At 40.0% G+C, this 20,307-nt stretch overlaps 1 protein-coding gene across 7 annotated transcripts in view; it reads left to right on the forward strand.

Moving 5' to 3' along the window:
• Positions 1-20,307, forward strand: part of LOC133509598 (regulating synaptic membrane exocytosis protein 1-like) — a 123,321-nt gene that overhangs the window by 19,718 nt on the left and 83,296 nt on the right. For all 7 annotated transcript variants that reach the window (XM_061836785.1, XM_061836787.1, XM_061836789.1 and 4 more), the window contains exons 3-4: positions 8,885-9,095; positions 12,008-12,019. In XM_061836785.1, coding sequence (XP_061692769.1) covers positions 8,885-9,095; positions 12,008-12,019 — 223 coding nt within the window. The remainder of the gene's footprint in view (positions 1-8,884; positions 9,096-12,007; positions 12,020-20,307) is intronic.

Genomic DNA, 20,307 nt, shown 5'->3' on the forward strand with positions numbered 1-20,307 from the left:
CAAGCAAGAGAGTCCATGTTTGCATGCTTCCATATGGCCACAGCACGTATGACACAGAATACATTTGTACACAGCTGAGCCTTTTTTTTTTCTAAATAGAAAACAGAAATGTAACTATAAACTAACTATAAAATCTATATTAATTGCACAGGCCACATTTGAGTACTGTTTATCATTCCTAATTGTCAAATTAGTGTAAAAATAGAAAATACATTTTATATTAAAGGAAGACTGTCCCCAAGATTCTAATGTACAATAAACCCTCCAATGTGAAGTAATATTATTGTTACATGTATTTTAGACATTAATTGAAAAAAAATGAAAAAAAGAACATTTTTTAAATCAACGCAAAATCTGGATATGTGCCAGCTTTCACAGCTGGACCGGAAGAAACATCCTTGACGCCGCCCCTGACGTCGCCGGTGCTTAACATTACAGACCATTCATTCTAGCTAGGTCAAGATGCTGATGTGTTGTGCATCAAACTGCAAAAAAGCTGAGAAAACGCACCCGTATTTGTCCTTCTTTAACCTCCCGTGAGATCAACCTGACAGGATAAAGCTGTGGGTTTTACAGCTGAGCTGAGGCTCGTTCATCAGCCGGGGAAATTTGGACGCCTCTAATCATTACTGGTTTTTAGCTGCTTAGCTATAGCCTCTCGTGCAGGTACTATATAGGCAACAACACACTTCATGAGGCGGCACAGTGGTGCAGCTGTAAAGCATTGGCCTCACAGTTATGAAGACCCAGGTTCAATCCCGGACCTCCCTGTGTGGAGTTTGCATGTTCTCCACGTGTCTGCGTGGGTGTAACGTGCCTCCTACCCATTGCCAGCTCGGATATGCTCCAGCAGTCCCGCGATCCCTCTGTGGCTAAGCGGCTAAGAAAATGGATGGATATAGAGCTTGTGCATGTGACGTCATCATTTTCACTGCGCCTTATTGCCGGTCAAACAGAGCTGCTCGACATTGTGGGAGACATTGAACAGGAGGAGAGTATTTACAATACTACAATACTCTGTCCTCTTTTTTTTTCCATCATAGTTCTGCAACCAGGGTCATTTATTTAAATATTGGTATTTGTATTGAATACTAGCTGAAAAGATTGATGAATTCTGGCAAAGTGTGGCCGAAGGCTTCCGCGTTCACGAGCTGTCAAAACCGTCACTATGTGGGAATTATTCCTGATGAGAACAGACCCAGCAACGAAGTATTTGTATGCGTCCAGACATTTATATGCTTTCAAACTTTTCCTTGTAAATCTCGACAACTTACTCATCAGATACATATGTATATCCAGTTGTCCAAGACAAGCGGAAGCAAATTAACAGTCCAATTTCTTATCGGCGAAAACATCGACTTCGCCATTAAATACGAGTCCTGTATGTCGGGTTTACCTAATGTTTCCTCGTACTTTCATTTATTTTCACCTTCTAAATGTCTAACAGGAAAAGACTCTGGACATCGTGCTATAAGACATATTTTCGTGTCGTCTCCAGCTGACTTAGCATAGAACAATGCTTTGCTAGACCGGCAATATGGCCAGTCATGTGATTTCGGTGACATAGGTGCACGAGCTCTATATACGTGTAATCACTTTTTTTTTGCATTTTTTATTCCAGATATAAATAAACTATTAGATATTTGTATGCTGTACTCAGAAAATAAGCTCGCATTTTTGATCAATTTTGGACATAGCCCATAGTCTTCATATAGCTCACATAGCATTCACATAGTATTCCAAAACTGTTAAAAATGTGTACTCACCGATTTTACTTTGGATGTACAAGTGGTCCATTCATCAAACTGTCATGTATCATAGGTAAATTGATATGTACAGTGAAGAAAATAAGTATTTGAACACCCTGGTATATTCCAAGTTCTCCCACTTAAAAATCATGGAGGGGTCTGAAATTTTCATTATAGGTGCATGTCCACTGTGAGAGAGATAATCTAGAAAGAAAAATCCAGAAATCACAATGTATGATTTTTTTTAACGATTTATTTGTGTGATACAGTTGCAAATAAGTATTTGAACACATGAGAAAACTGTCACGACCCAGGACCCAAATGCAGGACCCCGGAGACGCAAAGGCAGTTTGGGAAAAGTGTTTATTCGGCCCAAAGTCGGGGATCAGGCAGACAGTCAAGTGGAGCAGCGGTAGTCAGGACGTCGGGCGTAGAGAGCAGGTCCGCAGGCAGGCAGGGGTCGGTACACAGGAGATCGATCAGAGAAAGCAGGAGTATCAAAGATGTCAAGCTTATGGGGTTGGTTGGAGGATTGGCGGAGGTCGGTAAACCAGGGTTCACGATCAAGAACATGGGAGTGCAGGAACGGGGCATGAGTTGCGACGATCTGGCGAAGACCAGTCGTCCCCTGGGTCCTATAAATACTGAGGTGAATCAGTGAGGATGAGGCGCAGGTGTGCGCCTCCTAATCAGCGCCGGTGTGCGCTGTGTGTGTATGCTTCCAGGGAAGGTATGCATCTGCAGCCGAGTACCCAGTTTGGAGTGAAAATATCACTTGCCAGAAACGCCAGCTTGCTCAGAGCCACAAATAGAGCGAAATTGAAAGCCTCACATCACCCGAGAAACTTGTTTGAAACATGGATTGCTCTTCCTGACAGTTATCAGAACATGAAAAAATATACATTTGGAGTATTAACCATCTTGGATCAACATACCTGTGCAAGCAGATATTCTAAAATGAACTATTAAATACAAATACTGTACTGCAATTGCCTCACAGACAAGAGTTTGCAGTCATATGCCAAGATTAAAATTAACATTGTACATGGCAGATTTTGAGAAGCTGTCCAGTGATGTCCGAAAACATATGTCACATTAAACGGGTAAAAATACAATTCTGCCATAGGCACCTATTTGGCGACAAAGTGTCTGTTTATTAGGCGGCTTCTTTTTTTTGTCAGTATATATTTTGAATGATACCGAGGGATATTGTTTTGTTGCTCAGGTCTGAGAATGTCTGCGTCGTAGTGTGTGTGACAGTAGAGAAGCGAATGCTGCATTTTACCTTGCATTCACTTAACATTCATTGAAAATTAAAGTGGATAATGCACATAAATCAAACTTAAACTGTATTATTTTAATTTTATATACTTTATCTTTTCAAAAGGCCGCTGTTTAATTTTTATTACTGCAGGAGGCATTCTCTTACCATTGGTAGGTCTGAAATTACAGGAGGCAAGTTCCTTTTCTTTTAATCCTCTATAAAAATATGACAAAATTTGTTTTCTTTGTTATATTTGTACAATTTTAATCAATAATGGAAGTCAAATTTAAAACACTATTGTACAGCAGAGTTGTCATGTGGTGCATCAGGCTCTCCAGGAAGCGCTGCAGGAAAAATAAACATTAAATCATGAATGTTCATTATGTTATTTGTTTCTGTTATTTGGATAGTGGGCTGACATCGACATACAGCATGTGTTGCGTTCATCATAAGGTTTACATAAGGCTTTTATTATTTTGTGGCTTTTTGTGTATTCTTGGTCCAATCTGGCTTTGTTGACATTTTGGGTTGCTGACCTTGGAATTAGGAGGAGCCCCCTGGGACCACTCAGCAAAGCAAAGCAAATTTATTTCTATAGCACATTTCATACACCTGCTGAAGAACCTCCCCCTTTGACTCGGCGTCTGATGGTCCGAAGTAGATGGATAGATGGATTTCCTTAATAATGTGTTCTTTTGTTATTCATAACTTTGGTGTAACTTCTCTGAGATGTCTAACCTTCGCAAAAGCAACAAGCCATTATTTGTCTTATACAAGGACATTCCCACATGGCCTACAACAGCTGGCTGGGTAGCTCATGGGTGTGGTCCTGATTATGGAAATTTATTGAACCTGACTGATGGACCTTTTTTATAATGCTTTTTTAAAAATTTGTTTTGGCTGAAGAGAGAGTGTGGAGGCTTGCAAAGAGTAGGACAGGCTGGCATCTCAGTTTTTGAAAGTACTCACGTAACCAAGGGGAAAACATGCAAGCTCCACGCAGACGAGGCCTGAATGGAACTAAGGCAGATGTGCTAACCAGTTGGGAACTGTGCCGAATATAGGGATTGTGAATAATGTTAGCAAAATGTGAAACGGGATTAGTTGGTTAATTACAAAAACATAATAATAATAATTTTATCATATTAAAACAATATCTAACAATAGCCTTCTTGTACAATGGACCATTTGGAATGTGTGAATTTTGGTGCATCATAGCACAATGCAAGTTCCAAAAGTCCAGATACTGTTTCAGAAAAAGGTGCTAAAGTATTTGGTACAAAAAATGTGCTGAAATGATTATAGGTGGATGTGCTTTGCGTGAAAAAAAAAAAACAAACTCTCAGAGAAAGACATAGCTAGACATAATGGAAGCATTCCGAAACTTGGTGTCAACTCTAGAATGTCTCATTTGTGATAACCACTAGTAAGTTATGTGATTTAAATTTGTATTTCACTTTTAATGAGATAAAATATATTCGGTACATTGTAAATGGGTATTCGGTGATTTTCTGTCATTGTATTATTAGGATTATCATTTTCTCTTTTACATCTGATTCCTTTTTGAATATTGATCCAACAAAAAGTGGAATGACTCATGTAGGCCACAGATGACTAAACGCCAACAGGGAATAGTTGAAGCTGGCTCTGAATCCCAACAACATGCCAATTTGCTTTATAAAAGCTAAGGAAAGTTTGGCTTAATAGCAGTAATGAACCTGAAGTACTGAGTCCCTTTGTGCTTTTATTTGCCTTATTTTGGACACAAGTACTGAATGTCAACCAGAAGGTCTTTTTCAATTTGTTTTATCTTGCACATGCTATGATTGAGGATCCAGATTCTCATCCAAAACCATCCCTGGAAACAAATGAATTATTTATTAACTCTTTTATTAACTTTTAATGGAGAACTAACTGAGAGAAGTGAAAGGGTCTCACAGTGATGGTATTCAGTAGCGTGACAGAATTTAACTAGATAATGGTTATAAAGTTTCACCATCCACTTCTGTGGATTTAGTTGAAATTTCTGGAAAAAAAAATTTACATTAAAACATAATGTATATCCAGAAAAATGTGTTGTTGCAAAAATGATCGCAAACTTTATTGCTCATACAAACAGATGTAGAAGCTGATCCACTAACCCAAACTCCAAATGCACCTGTCAAAAGTTTGAAATTGCCACATAGTTCATTTTTTGTTGTGGAAGAAATACAATGGACCACAGCTATTGATGATCAATACAATTGCATTTCAAATAAAATAAATAAATAAATAAATAAATAAATAAATAAATAAATAAATAAAGAGATAAATATCCCCTCAACCTCAAAAAAGGATTAATCAAAAATTATCTTGAATAAACGAGGATATACTGATGATAAGTGTTTATGGGTTTGGTACCAACTCAAAAGAGAAAAAAAAAGAAAAGCCTTTTTTCTTAAATAAAAAAAAAACCACAAGTAAGCGAATCCACGGATGCTGAATCGCGAGTATAAAGGAGTCCACTGTATAAGCAAATGTTTTTTCAAATTTAGCACATGCACAATGATTGATTAAACCAGAGATGAATTGCTATGGGTGTTTTTGTATCTTTTAAAAGACTTTTTGAAATGTGCATACCAACCAAAACAGTAACAGCAAAACAGTACTAGTGAAATGTAAACATTTTTGAAATGGCAAAACCAGCCAGTGAAAACTGACTGATTTGTAGAGCTCTCTCACAGACTCATGCTTGAGCTTGCACAGTTTTCACTTTCTCCGATACGGTGATCATAAAGGTGTGTTTGAGTGAATTTTGTGCTACTGTATATTGAATGATAGTAACAGTTAATCATGCATAATGCTACACTGGGTACATGTTCTTTCAGGAGTCAAAAAGGCAACCGATCCAGTAAGACTGACAAACATCTCTATACATTATAGTTCTACACAAAACTACAACCACTATAACAAAAATTTAGTGAAATCAATTCATCAGGGATGAGCCCTGAGCCCCTTCTTGTTTGCAGTGTTCATAGATTGGCTGACAGATGAGGTTGGGTTGGAATCCCTTGGACCAGAATGTTTGCAAATGACATTGTGATCTGCAGTGAAAGCTGGCAGCATGTGGAGGGTCAGGTAGGAAGGTGGAGGCATGCATAGGAAAGGAGAGGAATGAAGATCACCCGAAGTAAAACAGAATATATGTGTGTGAATGAGAGGGGCGGAGGGGGTAGAATGAGGCTTCTGGGAAAAGAGATAGCGAGGGTGGATGACTTCAAGTACTTGGGGTTAACAATCTAGAGCAATGGGAGGGTGGTAAGGAAGTGAAGAAACAAGTCCAAATAGGTTGGGACAGGGTGATGGAAGGTGTCTAGTGTGTTACGTGACAAAAGAGTCTGCTAGGATGAAGAGTGAAGTTTATAAGACAGTGATGAGGCCAACCATGATGTACAGATTAGAGATGGTGGAGCTGGAGAAAACAGGAAGCAGAGCTGGAGATTGTTGATGTTGAGATTCTCTCGAAGTGACGCGATTGGATGTTTTGGAGACAAAGTAAGAGAGAGCAGATTTTAATGGTTTGAAGACATCCAGAAGAGAGAAAGTGAGTATATTGGTCGAAAGGGTGATGGAGGTGTCAGGCAAAAGAGCAAGAGGAAGATCAAAGAGAAGGTTTATATATATATATATATATATATATATATATATATATATATATATATATATATATATATATATATATGAGGCAAGACACGAGGGGAGTTGGTGTTAGAAAGGAGGATCCAGGACATAGGTTTACATGGAAAAGAGTGACACGCTGTGGCAAAGCTTAATGGGACAAGCCAAAAGTAAAATAAGATTTGCATGTTCAACACTTCTAAGATGTAACTATAAAATAATCAAATTAGCGCTAAATACAATGGTGAATGAACATGCATTCTTGTCCTCTTTGATGATAGATTCTTACGCGCTCTGCAAATTAATTCATTCTGCGTAATACTTTATCTCAAAGTTTCATGCAAATGCTAAGTTTTTGTATAAAAAACACACTTCAATATATACAAAACAATTACCCCCAAAAAAGTACGATAGTAACTGAGTGGGCTTTCTCTTGCAGGACACCCACTATGAACAATTTGTAACCATTGATTCTCAAAATGTAGTACAAGTACCGCTAGTGCTACTCAGGCTCCCTGTCTTGGTCCGTAAAAGAATCAATAAGGTAAATGTTCAAACTGTGCTGAGAATAATACAGTATCTTGAACTTTTATTCCAACATTATTTAAATACTGTACAGTTATAAGTTCCTATGAAGTACTTATATTTCTTCCTTGTTTATGATGAAAAGTCATCCTATGCTACTGTATTTCAAGACTGGTCACTCTGGCGGTACCTGGATAGCTATGTATTTTTATTTAATCTAACGGCTGATATATACTTTTGCGTATATTAAAAAATAAATAAATGTGGTCATGATTTATATAATGAAATAGAACAGACAGAGGGAAGAGGTTGCAGCAAACATTTTTAAAATCTGTTATTCAATCTTAATGCTCTCTTTTTAAATTTTGTGAAATATTTTTTTTCATTCAATTTTTTTCCAGTCCTTACTAATTGATTATTTTTACTCCCCTGATTTCCTACTTTGTCGCCTTCCTCTTTCACTCACTCTCCCAATATCCTTCCTTTTTAATGTCACAAATTCTCCTACCATGCAGTCTTTGAGCTATTTTGTTGCCATTTCACCGACAGTATATACAACCCAGCTGAATAAGAGACATTAACCTGGATGTATTTGTATGTTGACATACTGCTGTGTTAATCCATTTTTCATCTCTCCCATTCTGTCCATTTTCCAATGTCTTCCCACACTTTTTGCACACTCTTCAATTTTTACAAGGTGAAATACGATTGATCTGCACACAACATCTTTGATAAAATGATGCTCTCATGCTATATTGATTGGAACTTGAAACATGTTTGATTCTTTCAAAACAATTAAAACAGAGACATTTTGTATTGGCTGGAGTTAACGCATTCCTTTTCTGAACAGTTTCACTTCACTTTTTTTCTTGCTGAGATGAATTATTCTTCCAGTGTTTGCATACCAATCATCTGTTCTATTGCAAACATGAACCCAGAGATGTATGTAGTGTGCAGAATCACTTCTTGTTTTTCCCGTGTTCATGCAAGAGAATTTACAACATTTCTTTTGACATCTTTTTCCTGATTTACTGAATCAAACAAACAACTTTCCCCTGGCATATATATATATATATATATATATATATATATATATATATAATATATATATATATATACTATAAAAAAGCCAATCCCAATCATGTTGGGTCATTGTGTAAAATGTACATGAAAAAATTATTTGCCAATCCTTATAAACTTCTATTCTATTGAATACACTACAAAGACGAGATATTTTATGTTCAAACTAATAAACTTTATTTTTTGCAGATATTCACTCATTTTGAATAATAATAATATTATAACAATGATATCTTGCCATTGGTTTGCATTCAATTGAATATACCATAGGTTGAAAAAGATTTTCAGATCATTGTATTATTTACATTTTACATAACAACCGAACTTCAATAGAATTGGGATTTGTGATTTGTTTTTTCTTTTCTCACAGAAACTGAGAGTTCCCGCTCCGATCATTGTTTATTTTATGTTAAGAATTATTGGCGTGTCATGAATGACTGAACGAGTACTTTATTCTATTTTTGAAATGAAATGTAGTCCTTGTATTATATTGACCAGAGTAGTGTCTTCTGGTTTCCAGCCAAATGCCTGTAATTGTTCCTTCAGCTCACTTTTGCATTTTTCAAAATTTCATCCAGCACTCACAAAACATTTACTGTATATATTGCAGGGGGATCCAGCAGCAGCTTTCCAGCTACAGGGAGACGGTGATCAGGCAGGCTGCAGCTGCAGCAGGCTCAGCAGTTCACCGAGATGATGCCCCAACCTGCGGCATCTGCCAGAAGACCAAATTTGCAGATGGTTGTGGGAACTTGTGCTCATATTGCCAGACCAAGTTCTGTGCCCGTTGCGGAGGGAGGGTGTCCCTTCGATCCAATACGGTAAAATAAAGAGAGACCATTGTGTTGCATTCCATTTTCATTTTTTTAATGACACTTTTATACAAATGCCAATTTGATTTTCTATTCTTTCTTTTGACGCAACAAATAACTTCCTCTGTGGCCCAAATACAAATGAAAAGACTAAAGCATTTTCTTGAAGTTTAAATCGAGTAGCAAATAAAAAAAACAGGTTGTAGAGTATTATTGGATTTCATTCCATTGTGCAATTGTGCCAAACAAGTGGAACGTTAGTGCATGTTACGAGCATTCATTACATTAAAATTGATAAAATCGGTTTCAGTCGGCGGGTGCAGTAGCCGACTGGTTAGCAATTCTGGCTCAAAGTCCTGAGGACCAGGGTTCAAATCCTGGCCCCACTTGTATGGAGTTTGCATGTTCTCCCTGTGCCTGTGTGGGTTTTCTCTTGGTACTCTGGTTTTTCACATCACAAAAACATGCATTAATTGAAAACACTAAATTACCCGTGGGTGTGAATATCAGCCTTATTGACACCCCAGTGTCAATCACAAAAAAAAAAAAAATAATACATTTGAATCCAACCCTTGTATGGACCATAATTGTGTAACTGTGCCTAATGGGGTGGTAGTTGAGTCTATTTGAAATTTAAAATTCACAATAACTTGTATCAGATGATTGCTTTTGCAGAACCACTTTAAGGGTAATCACAGGTTTAAGTCTCCAATATACAGTGCCTTGTGAAAGTATTCGGCCCCCTTGAACTTTTCAACCTTTTGCCACAATTCAGACTTCAAAAACAAAGATATTTATTTAATTTTTTTTGTCAAGAATCAACAACAAGTGGGACACCATTGGGAAGTGGAATGAAATGTATTGGATATTTTATACCTTTTTAATAAATAAAAACCCGATTCTTGCCCATTCTTCCTTGCAAAACAGCTCAAGCTCAGTGAGGTTGGATGGAGAGCATTTGTGAAGAGCAGTCTTCAGCTCTGCCCACAAATTCTCGATTGGATTCAGGTCTGGACTTTGACTTGGCCATTATAACACCTGGATACATTTATTTGTATACCATTCCATTGTAGATTTGGCTTTATGTTTTGCATCATTTTCCCGTTGGAAGATAAATCTCCGTGCCAGTCTCAGGTCTTTTGCAGACTCCAACAGGTTTTCTTCCAGAATGGTCCCGTATTTGGCTCCATTCATCTTCCCATCAATTTTAACCATCTTCCCTGTCCCTGTTGAAGAAAAGTAGACCCAAATCATGAGGCTGCCACCACCATGTTTGACAGTGGGGATGGTGTGTTCAGGGTGATGCGCTGTGTTGCTATTACTCCAAATATCGTTTTGCCTTGTGGCCAAAAAGTTAAATTTTGGTTTTATCTGACCAGAGCACCTTCTTCCACATGTTTGGTGTGCCTCCGAGGTGGCTTGCGGCCAATTTTAAACGATACTTTTTATGGATATCTTTGAGAAATGGCTTTCTTCTTGCCACTCTTCCATAAAGGGCAGATGGTGTATGACTGATTGTTGTCCTATGGACAGACTCTCCCGCCTTAGCTGTAGATCTCTGTAGGTCATCCAGAGTGATCACAGGCCACTTGGGTGCATCTCTGATCAGTGTTCTTCTTGTTTGAGGTGAAAATTTAGAGGGACGGCCGGGTCGTGGTAGATTTGTAGTGGTCTGATATTCCTTCCATTTCAATATGTTTGCTTGCACAGTGCTCCTTGAGATGTTTAAAGCTTGGGAAATCTTTTTGTATCCATATCCAGCTTTAAACCTCTCCACAACAGTATCTCAGACCTGCCTTTATTCCTTGGTCTTCATGTTGCTCTTTGCACTTTAAACAGAACCCTGAGACTATCACAGAGCAGGTGCATTCATACCGAGACTTGATTACACACAGGTGGATGCTATTTATCATCATCCGTCAACATTGGATCATTCAGAGATCCTCACTGAACTTCTGTAGTGAGTTTGCTGCACTGAAAGTAAATGGGCTGAATAATATTGCATGCCCCACTTTTTTTTTTTTTAAAAAAAGTATAAAATATCCAATAAATTTCGTTCCATTTCACGATTGTGTCCTTCTGGTTGATTCTCAACAAAAAAAAAAATATTTTATATCTTTATGTTTGAAGCTTGAAATGTGGCGAAAGTTTGAAAAGTTCAAGGGGGCTGAATACTTTCACAAGGCACTGTATTACAGCAATCACATCAAGCCCTCACTGCATCACAGCGTCAACTCACCTGAGCTCACCCATGTGCCTTAACATGTAGAGTAGCCGGTATGTTTATTGACATTGTATTGTATAGCTTATATTTGGTATAGTGAGACTGTTTATGTGTGTACCGAGCAGGGTGTCAATACACTGTGCGGCCCAGGCAGAAGCTGCTAAAGGTTAATTGAGCATTAGGCTGAGCTGTGGATGGAGGGGGTAGTCTCCTCCTCTGTCATGGTCTCCCTGGGGTGTAAACGTGCCCTATAAACACACAGCAGGGGATAGATGTGTGTCGGGAAATGCGCTAAAACTTTCACTGAAATAAGTGCTGTGTCCCCTCAATCCCTCCCCTGTGCTCCTGGAGTGGCATTTAATGATCCCACACAGACTTAAACACACACCCTAAAGTCTACCCTAATTATTGCATGCCATGGGGTCCCAAGCAGGTAGCATGATTGGGTGGGTGGCAGTTTTATTCACTGGGGGAAAGTTCACTGTTACACATATTTTAATTGGATAATGGGAGGAAATATGAATTTAACAGGACCACAAACAAAAATTTCGTTGTTTAAAAATACTGCTTTTACTTGAAAAAAGTAAACTCAACTTTCAGCGTGTATATTGAATGTTCAGTGATTTCAGAAACCATTCTTACTATGTTTCTCACTTTCTTTTTAAAATATATGTATGGCTGGCTAACTGGGCTTAAGGAGGACAAAGTGGTGAGTACTGAATTTTTGCTTTAAAAACTGTCACATACATTTTTATGTGGGGCGTAGAATAGTATCAGTGTTCATCATTATAAGGTACTGTAGTGCTTCCAGAAGATTTTCATAACGCTTCAGTTTTTCCATATTTCGTGACTGTGAAGAAAATAAGTATCTGAACACCCTGGTGTATTGCAAGTTCTCCCACTTAAAAATCATCGAGGGGTCTGAAATTTTCATCGTAGATGCATATCCACTGTGAGAGAGATAATGTAAAAAGAAATATCCAGAAATCACAATGTATGATTTTTTAACAATTTATCTGTGCGATACAGCTCCAAATAAGTATTTGAACACCTGAGAAAACCAATCTTAATAGTTGGTATAGTAGCCTTTGTTTGAAAGCAAGAGGGATTTTGGCCCACTCCTTCACGCAGATCTTCTTTAGATCAGACAGGGTCCTGTTCGCTCGTGACTCTAATGAGGGTCATGAGGTGGAGAAAATGGATAGACAGATGGACGTTCTCATTCTCAATGCCTCTACAAGACTGCTTTATTTTAATTGGATACGCAGTAACTGGTGTTTGAGTCCCATCTGTTTGTGGTTTTTGAAAATAAGTGCGTTATGTACTATATGTGCAGGTCTATGTCATGACAACAGTTATTGGACATTGATGTCTGAATATTGCAGGCCATCACAAGAGTTTCTCCCCATTCACTTGCAAATGTTGAAGTGGAAGGACTTAAACACCATTTGCATGTGGACGAATGTTCAAAACTCAGAAAGATATTTGTATTGACACTTTCGTCTATAATGAGATGGCGTTTGTGTCCTAAATATTTACATTTGCCGTTGATGAATAAAACCGACTGTGCTGAGAACTAAACTTGGGTGTCATTTAAATACAGTTCCTTTGTGTGTTCTGTGCAGGTCTCGAGATTTACACCTATAACCTATAACTAATTACCATTTTAATCAGGAGGCTTGTTTAGGTGTGTGTGTCTTTGTGTTTGTACTGTAGCCCATGACAAATTGAATAAAGTGTACATTTTTGGAGGGGTGGGTGGCTGGGGTGGGTACGAGTGACATACAGAGACACAATCAGGCACATAGAATGATGTTATTAGCAAAGAGCACTCACTGAGCATTCTTTTTGAAAAGCTGCTTTTGCTGAATCAAAGAGACTTTGGCGAAACAAAAGATGTGAAATCCAATGAAAGAAGGACTGACTTACAAATGAAACTACAGTTTATATGACAACACACCGAATGTGTGGAAGCTGTACCTGTAATTGTCAGTGAAGTGCAAGTGTTTTTGATGGCGTACATTGTCTCCGTTGACAACACAATCGAAACATGAATTACTGAATGATTCTAAATTGCATTCATGTTAAAGGTTCCAGAGCAATATTAGTTTGATGTTCATATTCTAATCATCAGAGTGTCTTTACATACAGTAATCCCTCAATTTTCATAATTAATGGGGACCACAATCCCCTCCGAAATGTGAAAAACCAAGAACCCCCCACCCACCCACCCACACACACGCACCGAAGTTATTTTCATGTAGCGCTTTGGAAATTATACAGAAAAAAGTTGATGAGCCACACAATAAAGTTATGGGAAAGAGTAATGGAGGCTAGACTCAGAACAGAAATAAGCATCTGTGAGCACAAGCATGGTTTCATGCCCTGAAAAACTACCACAGATGCATTATTTGCCTTGAGGATGCTAGTAGAAAAGTACAGAGAAGTACATTGTGTCTTTGTGGCTGTAGAAAAAGCCCATGACAGAATACCAAGAGAGGAACTGTGGTACTGGATACTTACATCTGGTGTGACAGAGAAATATGTCAGAATAATACAGGACATGTATGAGGGCAGCAGAACAGTGGTGAGATGTCCTGTAGGTGTGACAGAACTATTTAAGGTGGAAGTGGGACTGCATCAGGGATCAGGTCTGAGCACCTTCCTGTTTGCTGTCAGGCAGGTTGGACTGAAATTCCCTTGGAACATGATTTTCGCAGATGATATTGGGATCTGCAGTGAAAGCAAGGAGCAAGTGGAGGAAAAATTAGAAAGTTGGAAGGATGCACTGGAAAGGAGAGGAATGAAGATTAGCCGAAGCAAAACAGAATATATGTGCGTAATTGAGAGGGGTGGAGGGGGGAGAGTGAGGCTCCATAGAAAAGAGATAGTGAATGTGGACGACTTCAAATACTTGGGGTCAACAATCCAGAGCAACGGTGAGTGTGGTAAGGAAGTGAAGAAACTGGTCCAAGAAGGTTGGAATAGCTGCCGGATGGTTTCTGGTGTGTTATGTGACAGAAGAGTCTCTGCTACAATGAAAGGCAAAGTTTATAAAACAGTGGTGAGACTGGCCATGATGTATGGATTAGAGACGGTGGCACTGAAGAGACAACAGGAAGCAGAACTGAAGGTTCTTGCATGAAGTGAGCAAGTTGAATAGGATTAGAAATGAGCTCATTAGAGGGACGGCCAAAGTTTGATGTTTTGGAGACAAGGTTCGAGAGAGCAGACTTTGATGGTTTGGAAATGTCCAGATGCAAGAGAGTGAGTATAATGGTAGAAGGGGGCTGAGGATGGAGCTGCCAGGCAAAAGAGCGAAAGGAAGACCAAAGAGAACGTTAATGGATGTTGTGAGGGAAGACATGAGGGCAGTTGGTGTTAGAGAGGAAGATGTATGAGATGGGCTTAAATGGAAAAAGATGACACACTGTGGTGAACCCTAAAGGGGCAAGCCGAAAGGAAAAGAAGAAGTGTATTTGGGTATCAGAATGATGAAAATATGTAAACAGTATTTATACTTAACATATTTTCAAGTAAGATTACAACACTACACGTATTTAAACCTTTAAATATAAAACCATTGTTAATCTTTCCTGCAACAGTTGTCGCGAAATGCAGGAGTGATGGCCTTGGTGGAGCGAACAATAATGGTACGAAGCACCGGCTTAGTGCTCGAAAGCCTTTATTAGTTATTTTAAGAACTCACCATCAATGTGTCTTTTCTTAAAGCGTAACTGACACCAAAATATACATTTTAAAATAAATATTGTCATGAAAACTACATATAATATTATTCACTTTGATGTTAATGAGCTCAAAAAAAGTGATTGGAAAGCGTTTTATCATTGCATAAAGTTGCGGAAGTTTCATTCGACATCCTAGTAGCGGCCATATTACCTGCAACGTCATTTACAGATGTCACACTGGGACACTGGACCTTTCCGACCTGTCAAACCCGCGTACAATAATAGCCAATCAGATAGCTGCATTGTCTTAACCCCTGGCTTGACAAGCCCCTGCCACCATGTTGTCCCACAAGTAATACTGGTTGTCAGTAGCGTCCGTTTGGAAAAGTTAATGTTACGAAGAAAATTGTCCTCAGATGTGCTTGGGGAACGTGCAATTCTGATGAAAGATATCCTGTTAGGTTACAAGGGGCCCGGTTGATTCATTTTCCAAAGCCTAAAACACAGTTCACGAGGTGCCTACGATGGATTAAGGCTTGCAGAAGAGCACACATACAACTAAATGTGGACAATATCAACAAACACAAGGCTGTAGATGTTTGAAAGTAAGTGAGGGAGAAGTATCTTCTCTGAGTTTGATTGAATTATTGTCAGCACTTTATACATTGCAGGAGAACAACTTTCACTTTGTTAGTGTATCACTGACCTACAAAATGAACTGTGTAATGTTAAGAGTCAGTCAGTGATACGTAAATGCGTGATGTCATGCAAGTGAAATGTCTATTTCCCTAGTTGTTTCACATCAGACTTTTAAGAGAGAGCACTGGGTTTGATTATGAGCCAAGTCAAATTTTTTCATCTGGTGACTATAGTACTGACTAATTTAATCATCATTGTTTAAATGCACTTGTAGAAAATTGAGCCAAACTCACTACAATGACTACAATGATATCACTCATGATCTTTCCAAGTGAAAAGTACTCACCCTGCTTTACATGTGCAGTACAATTCCACTATTTTATCCTGTTGGATTTCAATATGAAGTTTGTGAGGCATCAAACTTTTTTGTATCGATCGCCAACATTTCGGTGTAACTCTGACATTACGTCCAGCTTCGTCCAAAATCTTAATTCCGTATACCTATCCTTGTGTGAAATAGTTGATACCTCTCTTTGAACTCTCCTGGACAAGTCTGACGTAATTGCCAAAAAACATGCGCAATATTATCTGGAAAACGGGATGGAGAATAAACTTCAAACCTGTTCCGTTGCCATTTTGGAAGCTTGTGGGACATGGCAATTGTAGCTAGTAGCTATGGGGGCGGAGCTGCAGATTGCCTGTTGGAAAGGTCCATTGCCATAGAAAACACGCTCTGCCACCTGCTGTAGCAGTTGAACAATTGAGATTTTCAGATTTTTCTGATGCCCCTTAAGATCAGCTCTTTTTGAAGAAAAGAACATCTCAGAAGCAAGTGAAGTGACTGGGGCCATTTTATCATATCATTTTTAGCCTTATTTAGACGATATGCGGATCACTTCTAACTAATAACAGACTCCCCGACAGACGGACGAGGTACCCGATAAAATTTTCAAAATGACAGGCCTATACAGTAATTGTTCGTTTTGCTAACCCTTAAAAGTCTCGTGCATGTAGCGTACACAGGAGGACCCATGCCGAGCGAAGTAACTACTTTGGTGGCCGGTGGAGGGAAAGTTCCTTTCTCCTCTTCGCATGTGGCCACCCACCTCCGCGTCGGGGCTAACGGCGGAGAAGGACGGGCAACAGCGATACGATGCAGATCTTTTGTTAAGTTCTGCGAAAAGGATTATGTCGTCGGACATGGACAGAGCTTTTTATTAATAATGCTGCTTTCGGACAAGTACACTGACACCACACTACCTTCCTGGAACATTTGCTGGGAATAAATTTTGTTCAAGTTTGGTGACTATTTGTCGTTTGGGTAGTTAGCTCGTGTTACACGCTACTCAACTGCTTTTATACTTCAATTTTGTTATTGTTTTGTCTTCTTTTGTATTGCTGGTTTGACCAAGGGAATTTATTCTAAATTATCACATAATATACAGGGAAGAAAATAAATATTTGAATACCCTGCTATATTGCAAGTTCTCCCACTTAAAAATCATGGAGGGGTCTGAAATTTTTATCGTAGGTGCATGTCCACTGTAAAACTGAAAAATCCAGAAATCAGAATGTATGATTTTTTTTTAACGATTTATTTGTGTGATACAGCTGCAAATAAGTACTGGAACATGTGAGACAACCAATGTTAAAATTTAGTACATAGTATTCCATTGGTCTGTATTGTTGACCCCAAATATTTGAAATTGTCCACCCTCGCTATCTCTTCTCGCTGGAGCTGCACTCTCCCCCCACCGCCCCTCTCATTCATACATATATATTCTATTTTATTTCGGCAAATATTCATTCCTCTCCTTTCCAGTGCGTGCTTCCATCTTTCTAACTATCATGGTCCAAGGGGAATCCAGTCAAACCTCATCTGTCAGCCTATCCATTACTACCACAAACCAGAAGGGGTTAAGAGCGGATCCCTGATGCAGTCCCACCTCCACCTTAAATTCTTCTGACACACCTATGGCACATGTCACTGATGTTCTGGTGTCCTCATACATTTCCAGACTTTTTTGTACCCCAACATCTACTTTTCAAACAGCCAGCCTCTCGCGAGCTATCGAGCGGGATGATGATGATGATGCTTCCAATGTTATGTTATTAATGTTATGTGATACCTTATATATATATATATATATATATATATATATATATATATATATATATATATATATATATATATATATATATATAGTTAGTCCACTAGCAGCCCGTGGGCAAAAAAAAAATCAGCGCCGAGGAGAGGGAACGAGACGTCGGCAGTGACAAAGTCCCGTGAAGCGCTGCCCCCCGAAACACAAGTCCACAGTCTTTATGCCATAAGAGTGGATAGGGGAGCCATTAGCAGACAGTAGGGTTGGCCCTTGAGTCCCACCAGCGGCGCCCTCCACAGTGGCAGTCAGGACGCTCCTCGGGGCACCGGTGTCACAAAGGAATTTGCGCCCGGAGAGGGTGTCCTTGACGAACTGCAGCCGCCTCTTGGTGCCCATGCTCAGAGCGTAGGCTTTGGTGTTTCCCGACGCGTCGTAGTTGCAATGGGTGCGGCACCTCTTCGCTTTTGCGCTAAAACGGGTGTGGAAGTAGCACAAGCCTGTGCCAGCGCGGTCGTTGGTGGCGATGAGGCCCCTGTTGGATGGCCCACCCACGCCCGGAGGCGAGTAACTGCGCGCCGGGGCCAGCACCTCAGAGGAGAAACCCTTCGGTGGCCAGGAAGAAATGGTCGGCCTCCTCAGCCAGGGCCCGGGGCTCAGTGACAGTACTGTTAGCGAGCGCTGTCTGAACATGCGGTGGCATGTGTCTGAGAAAAAGTTCCATGAAAATGAAATTGGGCTTCTCCATCCCCAGCAAGTTTGGCATTATTTCCATGAGTTCGGAAGGTTTGCTGTCCCCCAGTTCATTAATAGCCAAAAGACGTCGGGCACGCTCTGGCCGTGAAAGCTCAAAAACCTTGAGGAGGTGAGCCTTGAGCGCAGCATATTTATCTCGGGCCGGGGGAGATGTAATGAAACTCACTGCTCTGGTCGCCGTTAAGCTCCCGAGGGCTGAGACATCGTGGTAATAATGCACGGAATCATCCGAGATCACGAGGAGGGCAAATTGAGCCTCCGTCTGCGCGAACCATGCTGCCGCGGACGTCTGCCAAAACTCCGGCAATTTGAGGATGGCGGTTGCCATGTTCGGTTCAGTCTCAGAAACGCTGGGACTGACGTCAGCATCACCAGTGTAGCGCCGAAGAAAAGGAGTCAGAGGCGGAGTGTCGAACACAGGAACAAACCTTGTTTTATTGGCAAACATCAACAGACTACTCGCATAACGATGGGAACCCAACAACCCAACTCGAGGTCCCGCGGGTGAATTATGTAAACACCACAACAACATACTAAATTTCATGTTTTAGGTGTCAGTGGCCCTTTAAACAATACTCCTCCCCGGTCGCCCGGCACTTACTCCTCCCCGGTTGCCCGGCACTAGCAACTGCTCGCGCTGCTCTTTTATCTGTTCTCACTGTCACTGCTCCAGAGTCCTGTCACACACACAATTTGTCTCTCTCAGACAGACAGACACGGACGCACACACGGACAATGGTGGAGGAGAGGCTCGTAGAAGCTTTAAGTTCACTTACCGAGAGCATTGCCACATTATGATCGTAAACATGGTCCTTGAAGAAGTATGCGTAGGCGTACTGCTAAAAACTCAAAACTGAACTCAATACAAACAGATTACAGAGACAATGAGAACACCTGGACAAGACCCAAGTGGGCTGGATGGAGCTGATTGGTTGACTGTAGAAGGTTGACAATAACAGATGGACACAATAACTAAGTGAGCCCACAAGACAAGAACAACATGGAGCACTGGAAAACATGAAAAAAAAACCCAACCAGAACCCAAACTAAAAAACAGACCATAACACCCCAAGCACCAAGCACTTCATACAGTACATGAGTGATGATGCACATTTTGTACTGTATGTCGGCGCAGACCCCCTTTACCCACTCCCACACATATAATATATACACACACGTATGCTCACTATGTGTGTAATAACACACACACACACACACACACACACACACACACACACACGCACATGCAGCTGGGTGCACACAGGCACAGATACTGGAGGACGCCAAACACACACACACATGGGTTTTGTGTCCTAGTTTCCTTCTATGGAATATATTCACCGTGAAGTTCTCCTTCACTCAAAACGTGATCTCAGGGGGATCTTACTACTGTGATATGACATGCTGCTGCTGCTGCAGTTGTTGCAGCATCGTGTGTGTGTGCGTGTGCATGCACATACACATTTATGGGTCACAAAAACGATCTGCATATTGTTGCCTGCGCATAAATAATATAGTTGGTCACCATTGTTTTGTAAATCTGTTTCTATACTGTATGTGTGGTCATACAGTTCTACCTCACCTGTGTCTCACCATCAATGTTGTAGTAGTATAATGTCAGTGATTACAGTATCATGAAGTCCTTCTCATTGCAGGTCATGCATATCGGCATAAATGCTCACCATTACAACATCTTCCCAAAGTGACATACTGTAACAGCTCAAGTAGGAAAGACACATACATAGCTCAGTATTTACATACTGTCCTCATAGTGAAACGATCCAGACTCCAATCTCTATAGGAAAATCTCT

This window comes from Syngnathoides biaculeatus, chromosome 12 (genome assembly GCF_019802595.1).
Source record: "Syngnathoides biaculeatus isolate LvHL_M chromosome 12, ASM1980259v1, whole genome shotgun sequence".
Classification (NCBI taxonomy): domain Eukaryota; kingdom Metazoa; phylum Chordata; class Actinopteri; order Syngnathiformes; family Syngnathidae; genus Syngnathoides; species Syngnathoides biaculeatus.